A 13,063-nucleotide genomic window follows, 5' to 3' on the forward strand; every position below is an offset into this window, starting at 1 on the left:
GTAGGGTAAGTAACATTATATAAGGTAGCATTGTTTAAAGTGGCTAGTGATATATTTACATCATTTCCCATCAATTCCCATGATTAAAGTGGCTGGAGTAGAGTCAGTGGCATTGACAGTGTGTTGGCAGTAGCCACTCAATGTTAGTGGTGGCTGTTTAACAGTCTGATGGCCTTGAGATAGAAGCTGTTTTTCAGTCTCTCGGTCCCAGCTTTGATGCACCTGTACTGACCTCGCCTTCTGGATGACAGCGGGGTGAACAGGCAGTGGCTCGGGTGGTTGATGTCCTTGATGATCTTTATGGCCTTCCTGTAGCATCGGGTGGTGTAGGTGTCCTGGAGGGCAGGTAGTTTGCCCCCGGTGATGCGTTGTGCAGACCTCACTACCCTCTGGAGAGCCTTACGGTTGAGGGCGGTGCAGTTGCCATACCAGGCGGTGATACAGCCCGCCAGGATGCTCTCAATTGTGCATCTGTAGAAGTTTGTGAGTGCTTTTGGTGACAAGCCGAATTTCTTCAGCCTCCTGAGATTGAAGAGGCGCTGCTGCGCCTTCTTCACGATGCTGTCTGTGTGAGTGGACCAATTCAGTTTGTCTGTGATGTGTATGCCGAGGAACTTAAAACTTGCTACCCTCTCCACTACTGTTCCATCGATGTGGATGGGGGGGTGTTCCCTCTGCTGTTTCCTGAAGTCCACAATCATCTCCTTAGTTTTGTTGACGTTGAGTGTGAGGTTATTTTCCTGACACCACACTCCGAGGGCCCTCACCTCCTCCCTGTAGGCCGTCTCGTTGTTGTTGGTAATCAAGCCTACCACTGTTGTGTCGTCCGCAAACTTGATGATTGAGTTGGAGGCGTGCGTGGCCACGCAGTCGTGAATAAGGGGCTAAGATGTAGGTTGACACCCCTTCATTTGAACTCATTGGGAAACATTCAGTCAACCAGGGCGTCAACACTAGAAGACCCTGGGACATTTGAGGTGCCAGAACTATAGCGGTGGCCAGCATCGGAACTGAAGTTCGTAGCCTTCCTTCACTGTATTCAGTAGAACTATAGCGGTGGCCAGCATCGCAGCTACACACTGCGTAAGACCGGCAGTGTATTCTAGCTGTTATGTGAGTTTCTAAGGGAAACTAGGATAGTTACTGCCTGTACTGTAAAGTAATGTAACATAACTATAGTTAACCCAGCAATATACTGAAACCCTCAGTGTAATAGAGCTGAGTTGTGAGTTTCCAAGGGAAACAAACTAGGATAGTTACTGTATGTACTATAAAGTAGCATAACAGAAACTATCGAGCACCAACCCCGCTACACATTGTGTGAAAAACAGCAGTGTAATAGAGCTGTAATGTGAGTTTCCAGGGGAAACCAGGATAGTTACCATCTTAACTGTAAGTACAACAGACTAGCTAAAATACACTGCTGGTCTTTCCAAGGGAAACTAGGATAGTCACTGGAAACTAGCATAGTTTCTGTATGTAGCCTACTGTAAGTAGTGCAACATAAAAACGAAGGTAAACCCAGCTACACTCTGTGTGAAAAAAAACAGTAGTGTAATAGAGCTGTCAGTGTCCAATTAAGGGATAGGTACTGTCTGTACTGTAAAGTAGTGCAACAGAATTATAGTAAACACAGCTACACACTGAAACCCTCAGTGCAATATAGTTTCCATGGGAAACTATAACTGTCTGTACTGTAAAATTGTGTAACAAAAACTATCGCAACCCAGCAACTGTGTGAAAAAAAACACCAATGTAATCTAATTATGGTTGGGCTAACATAAACTCAGCCCAATACTGGAAAATGAAGCCAACTGTAATATTACTGTGTCTAGTACACACTGGGCAATACTGTATAGAATAAAACCTACAGCATCATCCTTCGTCTCATACACTATCTGAAGGTGAGGAGACGTGAATGGCTGTACCTTTTCATTTTGGAATTAACTAAGCCATCAGTGTAATGTACTATGTTTATAGTATATACTGCATAAAGGTAATGATTACTATGGACCCATAGTATCAGCCTTGGTCTCATACACTATCTGAATAAAGGAGATGAGACATGAATGACTGTAGTTTTCCTTGTGGAAAAATAATTAATCCAACAGTGTAAATTGCCTGTGTTTACATCCTAGATAGAAGCAGGCCATTGGCTGGCTTCATCACAAGGGGTTTGTACGGAAGTTCTAATTGGTTCCAAGTTTATCAGTTCGGCAAATTTGCTTGAGTAGACAGTGTTAAAATATACCTTTTATGAGAATATGTGCAAGAATGGAAGGTGCCAACACATTTTATAGTCATCATAAGTATGCTTTACTATCATATACAAAAAACAGCTCCTCCCTCGACGGGGATCGAACAACTTCACGTTTTTCAGTTTCGGCCCAACACCCATTCCCCTAATTCCAGATTGGTGGAAACCCATATGACGTTGGACCAATCATATAATTATTTTGAACTACCAGCCAATATAATTGGAGTCTGTTGATTTTCGGGTATTTCGATTGGTGTTCATCTTCGCCCCTTATTTATACCAGGAAGTGTATTGTGTTTACACAGTGCCCCTGGAATGAGATAATTATCCTCTTTCAACAAGGTTAGCTAGATGTTTAATATTAATTTAATTGCCACGTTGTTTGTTAATAGATAAGTAAATAGCTATAATCATAATCTCGAGCTAGCTAATGTTAGGTAAATTATGTCACCGACACCTAGCTAGCAGTCACGATAGCTAACTTTACATCAGATCAGAAGCCTTGGATGCTTCAAGCCTTCAGACAGTTTCAAGTCGTGCTCGTGTTATTGTCGATGGCTACCGACCTATCACTGATAGTGTTGTCCAATGTGCACACAGGGCCATGGGGAACACCGACAGTGTTGTGGTGCAGAAACGGCTGGCCCGTTTTCGCCCAGAGGAGCGGCCCGTTGTGGAGGGAGTGTTCGATCGGCTTCACGGCACGAGTCCAGGAGGTGGCAGTGGAAAAGCAGGGAAGGTTTTAACGCTGGGCATGTTGAAGGTGAGGGTGGAGTTACTAGGATGATATTACATTTTATTTATCAAATCGAGGATATCTAATCAGTTAACCTCCAGAATCAAAATCTTGTTTAAAATCTTGTAATAAGAAATAATAATACAAATATAATAAATAATACAAATAATAATACAAATAATACAGAAATATGTAAGTTCTCGCATTGCAAGAAGGTTAAGATAAGTAATAACTGTAATAACAATGTGTAGGAGGCGTAATAACACGTATGTAATAACTGTGGTTATTATTTTGCAGATATTTAACAGTACCAGTATGGGAGATATTAACATATCTTCTGTCCTGTAGCCCTGTATGGGAAACATTGCCTCAGACTCTATGATAAAGAGGGTCTATGCTGGGATGTGTAGCATGGACCCCGGAGTGGCCCCTCCTCCCCCTGGGGCTGGGGTGAGTCGGGAGCAGCTGGTGGTCTTCTTGGCCGATGTCCTGCGAGGCACTGCAGAGGAGCGAGCGCCCCTTTTCATGGCAATGGCTCAGGGGACAGGGACAGGTGTTGCCACATGTGACCAAATAATAGAGGTTAGTAGACCCTCAGAAGGTCTTCTGCAAGTGCTCCTGTGTTCTTAGCAGAACATGCATTTTTAGCTTTGAACTCAAATTAATTTGGCTCTGATTTCAGTTCTTGCAGGACCTGGTTTCTGCTGTGGTGCAGATCATCATCCAGAAGAGTCGTTTGCAGGGCTGGAAGCCAGAGTGTATGGCTGACGGTTCCATTGGTGTTAAACTATTGGCTGAACAGATGAGCTCTGAACTAAAACCCTCAGGTAAAGGGATGGAAGGATAATTTACTGATGAGGTTTTCAGAATAGAGTGAATAGGAAAGGAGATACATCTTGCTCACCCAGATTTCATATTTTTAATAATTCAGACATATTATTGTATCAACAACAAAACCTGACATTCTGTCCTTCCCTCCTCTCAGATCAGCGTACCTGTGACGTCCCATGTTTGGAGGACTGGCTGTTCAGAGTTTCCAATGTGGCCATGTACATGGACCTTCTGATAGGTGAAGGCCTAAACGTGGGCTTAACCTCCCGTCCCCCTCCCACCCTACTGCCCCCCTGCTGGGAAACTCCTTGGGAGAAGCTGCGCTGCCTGCTGGACCTGCCCGTGCTGATGTTCCTCACACCCCATTTACCTGATGGGTACAACATCCCCTGGAAGCTGCTTTTCTCCACTCAGCTGCACGGGGAGAGCTTCACCAAAATAGTAGGCAGCTGTAAAGGCCGCGGGCCCACCGTGCTCCTGATCAAAGACACTAAAGGACACATCTTTGGTGGCTTCGCCTCCCATGGCTGGGAAGTAAAGCCTCAGTTCCAAGGTGAGAGTGGTGGTGGATGGAAGTAGCAATCGGGAGAAACAGGCTCACGGCCTACTGAGATTGCTGCAGAGATATTTAAGCCCTTTTTTGTAATGTATGCTGACATATACAGTATGTTGTCCATCTCTATAATCAGTGCTCATCTCTGGATGTGTGTGTTTGTGACTGGATTGTCTTGAGTGTAGGAGACTCCAGGTGCTTCCTGTTCTCAGTATTCCCCTGTCTACGGGTGTACACCTGCACAGGATACAACCAGCACTACATGTACCTCAACCAGGGCCAGCAGACCATGCCCAACGGCTTGGTGAGACACCCCACTACTACACAATCTCACCTGAACATTTTATTTTACAATCTGTTACTAAAATTATATGTGAAGTACCACACAAGTAACTACATCATATTAACTACCACATGCCTCAATAGTATTTTATCTTAACCCAAGCAATGTAATTTCTGTAATTTGCTTATGATCAGGGCATGGGTGGTCAGCATGGGTACTTTGGCCTGTGGCTGGATAGTGATTTTGGCCGTGGGCATAGCCGGGCACGGCCTCGCTGCACTACCTATGGCAGCCCTCAGCTCTCTGCTGAGGAGGACTTCACCCTGGACTCTCTGGAGGTGTGGGGGGTTGGGAAGCCCCCTGAGGAGGAAGAGGTCAGTATCAACCTGGACAACCACTGCCTTCTTACTCCTTTGATCCCATTTATTTCATCTAATATTTTATGAATTCTTTCTCTTTTAATGCTGTGCCTGTATCAGTGTGTTCCTTATTTTGACCTGCAGGTGGAGATGGAGGCACATTCAATTAATTATAGGAAGTAACCTACCACATACACCAAACATTAGGAACACCTTCCTAATATTGAGTTGCACCCCCACCCTTTTTCAATTCATCTGGGCATGGATTCTACAAGGTGTCAAAAGCGTTCCACAGGGATGCTGGCCCATGTTGACTCCAATGCTTCCCCCAGTTGTGTCAAGTTGGCTGGATTTCCTTTGGGTGGTGGACGATTCTTGATACACACACGAAACTGTTGCGTGTGAAAAACCCAACAGCATTGCAGTTCTTGACACAAACCGGTGCGCCTGGCACCTACTACCAATGACGGAAAAAGTACTAAATTGTCATACTTGAGTAAAAGTAAAGATACCTTAGTAGAAAATGACTCAAGTAAAAGTGAAAGTCACGCAGTAAAACACTACTTGGGTAAAAGTCTACAAGTATTTGGTTTTAAATGTACTTAAGTATCAAAAGTAAAAGTACAAGTATAAACCATTTAAAATTCCTCATATTAAGCATATCAGACTGCACGGTTTTCTTGTTTTTTAAATTCACATGTAGCCAGGGGCACACTCCAACACTCAGACACCATTTACAAATGAAGCATTTGTATTTAGTAAGTCCGCCAGATCAGAGGCAGTAGGGATGGCCAGGGATGTTCTCTTGATAAGTGTGTGAATTTGACAATTTTCCTGTCAAAATGTAACAAGTACTTTTGGGTTTAAGGGAAAATGTATGGAGTAAAAAGTATATTATTTTCTTTAGGAATGTAGTGAAGTAAAAGTTGGCAAAAATATGAATAGTAAAGTAGAGATACCCCAAAAAACTTTAAAGTATTTTTTCAACTTTACACCACTGCCTACTACCATACCCTGTTCCAAGGCAATTCAATCTTTTGTCTTGCACATTCACCCTCTGAATGGCACACGTACACAATCCATGCCTTAAGGCTTTAAAATCCTCCTCACCTTCATCTACACTGATTGAAGTGGATTTAACAAGTGACATTAATAAGGGATCTTAGCTTTCACCTGGATTCACCTGGTCTGTCTGTCTGTCATGGAAAGAGCAGGTGTTCCTAATGATTTGTACACTCAGTGAATATTCATTGATTTATTGTATTCATGACTTGTCGTGAGGACATCAGTGATGTTGGGGTGTTTTGTTGCAGGGAGCGACAGGAGGCAAGAGAAGTATCCTGGATGCAGACCCTGAGGTTCAGGCCATGATGGAGATGGCAGGGAAGACCCTACACAGCCAGGGCCTCCGAGAGCCAGAGGAGAACAATGGATAATGAGACATGTAGACATGATATAGATTTGTCACAGTTTCTTCTCAGACAAGACATGTCAAGAAGACATTTTGTAGAAAAGTGTGCACTAATTACCTAGGGGCCGATTCTGACCCGAGTTAAGCGAGTGTGAATGGAACGTAATTCCCTTTTTCTCTATACTTATTCTGACCTTGAATTTAAGCATGAGAATAGCATGCTATTCACCCACTATTATTTTGGGTTGGAGATCGAATAAGTGTGTCTACAGGTACGCTGTATTTTGACCTTGACTTAATTCCCAAATAATTTCACCACCTTTACGCCCAAGGAACCATGAACAAGGTCTAGCGAACCTACCGCTTCCAAGTGGAGAAAGCATCTACTCTAGCCATAACAGTATGAACCTGACACATGGCGCAATACTTGGTTGTGTCATCACACAGTTCCATGGTTAGTGCAGGCAATAGATTAGGGTATAGAACACCATTGTACACTTTTCTCCCTATTGTAAATCTATGTGCAGTACACTAATCTTCCAACATTACAATGGGTTGAAGACTTGAATGTGGCAATTTTCAGAATGAATCAAACCACTTTTCTTTCGTGAGTAAAGGCTCTCCTAACCTGTTCTTTTATGATTCATAAATACTTTCCTAAGCCTAAATAACCTACAAGATCAGAGTATTTTTAATTGGTGTTGAAACGGAGACAAATATGTATATATTTAGAGCGCTTTCTTTCATGATCCCTAATATTCTGAACCCGTTTGTTCTCTTGATCCATTTTAGTGAGTCTGTGGACAAAATTCTAACTTAAGAGGTACACCGTATTTAAAGAGATGGCTTAAGATAAACGTACTGAACCCTATTGAATGAAAACTCCACACGAAAATCTGTTGGCCAACAAGTGGGAGGGTTGTCAGCGGTTAACCACACCGGCAAAGCTCGTTCGTTACAGTCTGAATACCAACTACTGAGAAGTGTGTAAAAAAAGGCGTGTGTAAGGAAGGAGTCATTTCCTAAATTGGAATTGGGCAACTAACCCCATAAATATTTGTTTTGTTTATCTTTGTGTGTGTGTGTGTGTGTGTGTGTGTGTGTGTGGTTAAGAAATTTTTTTTATCTGTGTGAACTACAGGTACTATTGGCTACATTAACTGAACAGGACACCAGGTGTTGCCCAATCACATCAACCTTTATCTTCTCAAATCAAATTTTATTGGCCACATAAACATTTTTAGCACTTGTTATTGCGGGTGTAGCGAAATGCTTGTGTTCCTAGCTCCAGCAGTGCACTAGTATCTAACAATTCACAACAATATACACACATCTAAAAGTAAAATAATGGAATTAAGAAATATATAAATATTAGGACGAGTCTGTCTGAGCTCATGTGAACAAGTATTTAAAGAAATATTGTAATTGATTAATAATTTGTATTGTCATAAGTCATTGTTTTGCTTTGATGTCTTTTTATTCCAAAGTGTTTAGTAAGGATCCTATATGTAAACATTGTTTTTCACCTATAACATGAATGGTATGTAAAACCTTTTATTTTTTATTTAAGTATAACACTAGATAGACATAATGGCTAATCTACTTCTTTACAGCACCAATAAATGTAAACTTCCAGGAGGCAACTTACAGTAATGAAGCCTACATAACCTACTCTGGCGGTTCTCTCATTCACTGTACTGCCTCGCTAGGTTTAGTACTCTGGTTGGCTGATCTCGCCTCTTCATATTTATATGCAAATGATGAGGGAAAGTGACGCTACATACGCAAATCAGCAGTTTCATTTCCATGTAGACGCAGTGAATGGAATAGAACACGAGGGTGGCTTCATAAATTAAAATAAATAATAGATCAGACATTTCCACAATTTATAAAAAAGAAGGCTTATTGTAGTCACTGAGCATTTGTTTAATATTAGATATTGACTTCAGTATGTAATGGTTTGTATGTAATGGTAATAATAATATTTACGGTTCATTGGTAAATAGATTGAAATTATGAAAGGATTAAATAAACGGAAGATTAAATATTAAATAACGGGGGATTAAATAACGGTTTCGGAAGATGGGCCCGGACTGTTGTCCTAGCTCCATGGGGAAGCTGGTTCCATCTTCCACCAATGCGGTGCCAGCTGGCCAGAGGTGTCAAAACGGAGTACTTGGATTGAGGTATAGGGTTTGAGCAGAGCTTGGAAGGTAGGGAGGGGCAGTTCCTCTTGCTGCTCCGTAGACAAGTATCATGGTCTTGTAGTGGATGCGAGCTTCTACTGGAAGCCAGTGGAGTGTGCGGAGGAGCGGGTTGACATGGGAGAATTTGGGACGGTTGAATGCCAGCGTTCTGGATACATTGCAGGGGATTGATGGCACAAGCAGGAAGCCCAGCCAACAGTTACAGTAGACCAGACGGGCGATGACAAGTGCCTGGATTAGGACCTGCGGCGTTTCCTGTGTGATGTATGGTGCTACTCTATGGATGTTGTAAAGCATGAACCTGCAGGAGCGAGTCACTGCTTTGATGTTGTAAAGAACGACAGGGTGTTGTCCAGGGTCACGCCAAGGTTCTTTGCACTGGAAGGGGGACACCGTGGAGTTGTCAACCGTGATGGAGAGGTCTTGGAGCGGGCAGGCCTTCCCAAGGAGGAAGAGCAGCTCTGTCATGTCGAGGTTGAGCTTGAGGTGGTTGGCCAACATCCAAGCTGAGATATCTGCCAGGCACGTAGAGATGCATGTCAAGGGGGGAAGGAGAAAAGTAGTTGAGTGTCGTCCGCATAGCAATGATAGGAGAGACCATGTGAGGATATGATGAAACCGAGTGACTTTGTGTATAGAGAGAACAGGAGAGGGCCTACAACCGAGCCCTGGGGGACACCAGTAGTGAGAGTACGTGGTGCAGCCAAAGATCTTCTCCATGTCGGCTGGTAGAAGTGGCCTGCCAGGTAGGATGCAATCCTAGAGTGTGCAGAGCCTGAGACGCCCAGCCCTGAGAGGGCAGAGAGGAGGATTTGATAGTTCATAGTATTGAAGGCAGTGGATAGATCAAGGAGGATGAGAACAGAGGAGATAGAGTCAGCTTTGGCAGTGCAGAGTGACCCATCTTGAAGCCTGACTGGTTAGGGCCAAGTACATCGTTCTGAGAGAGATAGCAAGAGAGTTGGTCAGAGATGGCACTAGTGTTTTGGAAAGAAAATACATATATATATATATATATATATATATATTTTTTTTTTACGTCAGAGGGGTTGAATTTTGGTTTCTTGAGGAGGGTTTCTAGTCACAGGATTTCATCTGGAGAGAGAAGGGAGAAATAGGTCAAGGTGTAGGGTAGTTATGTGTGAGTGGGACCAGTGGACTCAATAGGCTGAGTAAATGAGCAGCGGATGTCATCAACCTTCTTTTCAAAGTAGTTGACAATGTCGTCCGCGGTGAGCGAGGAGGTGGAGGATTAAGGAGGGAGGAGAATGTGGAAAATAGTTTCCTAGGGTTAGACGCTTGAAATTTAGAATGATAAAGTAGGTTTAGCAACAGATACAGACGAAGAGAAGGTAGAGAGGAGGGAGTGAAAAGATGATAAGTCCTCCGGAAGTTTAGTTTTCCTCCATTTTTACTCAGCTGACCGCAGCCCTATTATTTAAGCTCAGAATGAGTCACTCAGCTACGGAGCAAGAGGGGAGGGCCAAGGCAACCGGGAGGAAAGGGGACAGTGCAAGTCATATAATGCAGATAGGGAATATAGGAATGTCAAAGAGGCAGAATCAGGAGACTGGATGAAGAAGGATTTAGTAGAAGGGAGAGATGATAGGATAGAAGAGGAGAAAGTAGTAGGAGAGAGAGCGAAGATTGCGACTGTGCATGACCATCTGGTTAGGGTCTGAGTGGCTAGGCTTGGAGGAGAGGGAGACAGAAAAGGAAACAAAGTAGTGATCAGAGACTTAGAGTGGGGATTAGTAGGCCATGAGATTAGTAGGCGAACAGCCTCTTGTAAAGATGAGGTCAAGCGTATTGCCTGCCTTGTGAGTGGGAGGGGACTGGGAAAGGGTGAGGTCAGAAGTGGCTAGGAGGGGAAAGAAAGAGTTGAAAATAAATTAATAGAAGGCAGACGTCAGGAAGTTGAAGTCTCCCGGTACGAAGAGCGGTGAGCCATCGTCAAGAAATTAGCTTATTAAGATGTCAAACTCATTGAATAACTCTCTAAGGGAACCTGGTGGGTGATAGATATAGCACTAAATAAACTTCAGTTAGTGCTAAATACGGCTGCTAGAATCCTGACTAGAACCAAAAAATTTGATCATATTACTCCAGTGCTAGCCTCTCTACACTGGCTTCCTGTCAAAGCAAGGGCTGATTTCAAGGTTTTACTGCTAACCTACAAAGCATTACATGGGCTTGCTCCTACCTATCTCTCTGATTTGGTCCTGCCGTACATACCTACACGTACGCTACGGTCACAAGACGCAGGCCTCCTAATTGTCCCTAGAATTTCTAAGCAAACAGCTGGAGGCAGGGCTTTCTCCTATAGAGCTCCATTTTTATGGAACGGTCTGCCTACCCATGTCAGAGACGCAAACTCGGTCTCAACCTTTAAGTCTTTACTGAAGACTCATCTCTTCAGTGGGTCATATGATTGAGTGTAGTCTGGCCCAGGAGTGGGAAGGTGAACGGAAAGGCTCTGGAGCAAAGAACCGCCCTTGCTGTCTCTGCTTGGCCGGTTCCCCTCTTTCCACTGGGATTCTCTGCCTCTAACCCTATTACAGGGGCTGAGTCACTGGCTTGCTGGGGCTCTCTCATGCCGTCCCTGGAGGGGGTGCGTCACCTGAGTGGGTTGATTCACTGTTGTGGTCATCCTGTCTGGGTTGGCGCCCCCCCCTTGGGTTGTGCCGTGGCGGAGATCTTTGTGGGCTATACTCAGCCTTGTCTCAGGATGGTAAGTTGGTGGTTGAAGATATCCCTCTAGTGGTGTGGGGGCTGTGCTTTGGCAAAGTGGGTGGGGTTATATCCTTCCTGTTTGGCCCTGTCCGGGGGTGTCCTCGGATGGGGCCACAGTGTCTCCTGACCCCTCCTGTCTCAGCCTCCAGTATTTATGCTGCAGTAGTTTATGTGTCGGGGGGCTGGGGTCAGTTTGTTATATCTGGAGTACTTCTCCTGTCCTATTCGGTGTCCTGTGTGAATCTAAGTGTGCGTTCTCTAATTCTCTCCTTCTCTCTTTCTTTCTCTCTCTCGGAGGACCTGAGCCCTAGGACCATGCCCCAGGACTACCTGACATGATGACTCCTTGCTGTCCCCGGTCCACCTGGCCATGCTGCTGCTCCAGTTTCAACTTCCACCTGACTGTGCTGCTGCTCCATTTTCAACTGTTCTGCCTTATTATTATTCGACCATGCTGGTCATTTATGAACATTTGAACATCTTGGCCATGTTCTGTTATAATCTCCACCCGGCACAGCCAGAAGAGGACTGGCCACTTCTAGCCTGGTTCCTCTCTAGGTTTCTTCCTAGGTATTGGCCTTTCTAGGGAGTTTTTCCTAGCCACCGTGCTTCTACACCTGCATTGCTTGCTGTTTGGGGTTTTAGGCTGGGTTTCTGTACAGCACTTTGAGATATCAGCTGATGTACGAAGGGCTATATAAATTGATTTGATTTGATTTGATAGAGGACAACAATGTTAAGCTTGAGTGGACAAGTGACAGTGACAGCTTGAAATTCAAATGAGGAGATGATCAGGTGAGTGAGGGAGAAAAGAGAAAATCTCCATTTAGGAAAAATTAGCTGCCCTGTGCCACCACTGCGACAATCAGAGGCTCTCGGGAATATAAGAGACGAGATAAAGAGAGAGCAGCTGGAGTAGCAGTGTTCTCTGGGGTGATCCATGTCTCCATCAGGGCCAAAAAGTCTAGAGACTGAAGGGCAGCATAGGCTGAGATGAACTCTGCATTATTGACCGTAGATTGGCAGTTCCAAACTGCCAGAAACCAGGAATTCCACATGGGTGGTGCATGCAGGGTACACCAAATTAGAAGCGTTGCAGCCAAGGGGAGGGGAGTTTCTGTAAAACCTACAGAGAGAGGAACAAACTGGGATAGAAAACACAAATACTTGCTAACACTACAAAAGAGCAAAATGAGATAATCTGACAATAAATAGGTAAAATACTAAAGTGAGACAGTGGTGTGGAGCCTTCCTCCAATAGGTCGATGGAACCGTCTTTGTTTGAGCAACAGTCTTAGTTTTGACAAGGAGACCACTGCTAACACTAGCTAGGTTTTCTTCCAATTTGACAGATTTTTATGTGAATATTCTAAAATATGCACAAAAACAATATGCACATTTTCCCACCAGAGATGTTTCTATCAAATTGACTTGTTGCAGATAAAAGGCTGTGCGTGATGATGTAGCACACACAAAAACACTTTTTTTGTGGGTAAATTCCCATGTACCAAATAAAAAATACATGGTAAATGGCTTTCCATCACATTTCCAACTCTACTGATGGTTTTCCCACAAAAGATGTTGCGTTATACAGCGAGTGTGCCCACTCCGGTATTGGCACGTGCCCATGTATGGCCAACATGATGAGATTAATATGGGGGAAAAAATACATTTTGATATTCTGTCAAATGAC

The 13,063-nt window shown here is 43.9% G+C and overlaps 1 protein-coding gene across 1 annotated transcript; it reads left to right on the forward strand.

Moving 5' to 3' along the window:
- The first annotated feature begins 2,493 nt into the window (after positions 1 to 2,493).
- meak7 (MTOR associated protein, eak-7 homolog) lies at positions 2,494 to 8,073 on the forward strand. The gene is made up of 8 exons (XM_020456451.2): positions 2,494 to 2,599; positions 2,858 to 3,020; positions 3,342 to 3,575; positions 3,676 to 3,820; positions 3,979 to 4,377; positions 4,563 to 4,681; positions 4,855 to 5,034; positions 6,333 to 8,073. Exons 2-8 carry the CDS (start codon positions 2,862 to 2,864, stop codon positions 6,453 to 6,455), a joined length of 1,359 nt encoding a protein of 452 aa, XP_020312040.1. The 5' UTR covers positions 2,494 to 2,599; positions 2,858 to 2,861; the 3' UTR covers positions 6,456 to 8,073.
- The last annotated feature ends 4,990 nt before the right edge of the window (positions 8,074 to 13,063 follow it).

The sequence above is a fragment of the Oncorhynchus kisutch genome, linkage group LG22, assembly GCF_002021735.2.
Source record: "Oncorhynchus kisutch isolate 150728-3 linkage group LG22, Okis_V2, whole genome shotgun sequence".
Classification (NCBI taxonomy): domain Eukaryota; kingdom Metazoa; phylum Chordata; class Actinopteri; order Salmoniformes; family Salmonidae; genus Oncorhynchus; species Oncorhynchus kisutch.

Coding starts and splice junctions, on each gene's coding strand:
- meak7 (XM_020456451.2), top strand. CDS start 2,862: ATGGGGAACACCGACAGTGTTGTGGTGCAGAAACGGCTGGCCCGTTTT. Junction 3,021..3,341: donor TAACGCTGGGCATGTTGAAG/GTGAGGGTGGAG, acceptor TCTGTCCTGTAG/CCCTGTATGGGAAACATTGC. Junction 3,576..3,675: donor CATGTGACCAAATAATAGAG/GTTAGTAGACCC, acceptor CTCTGATTTCAG/TTCTTGCAGGACCTGGTTTC.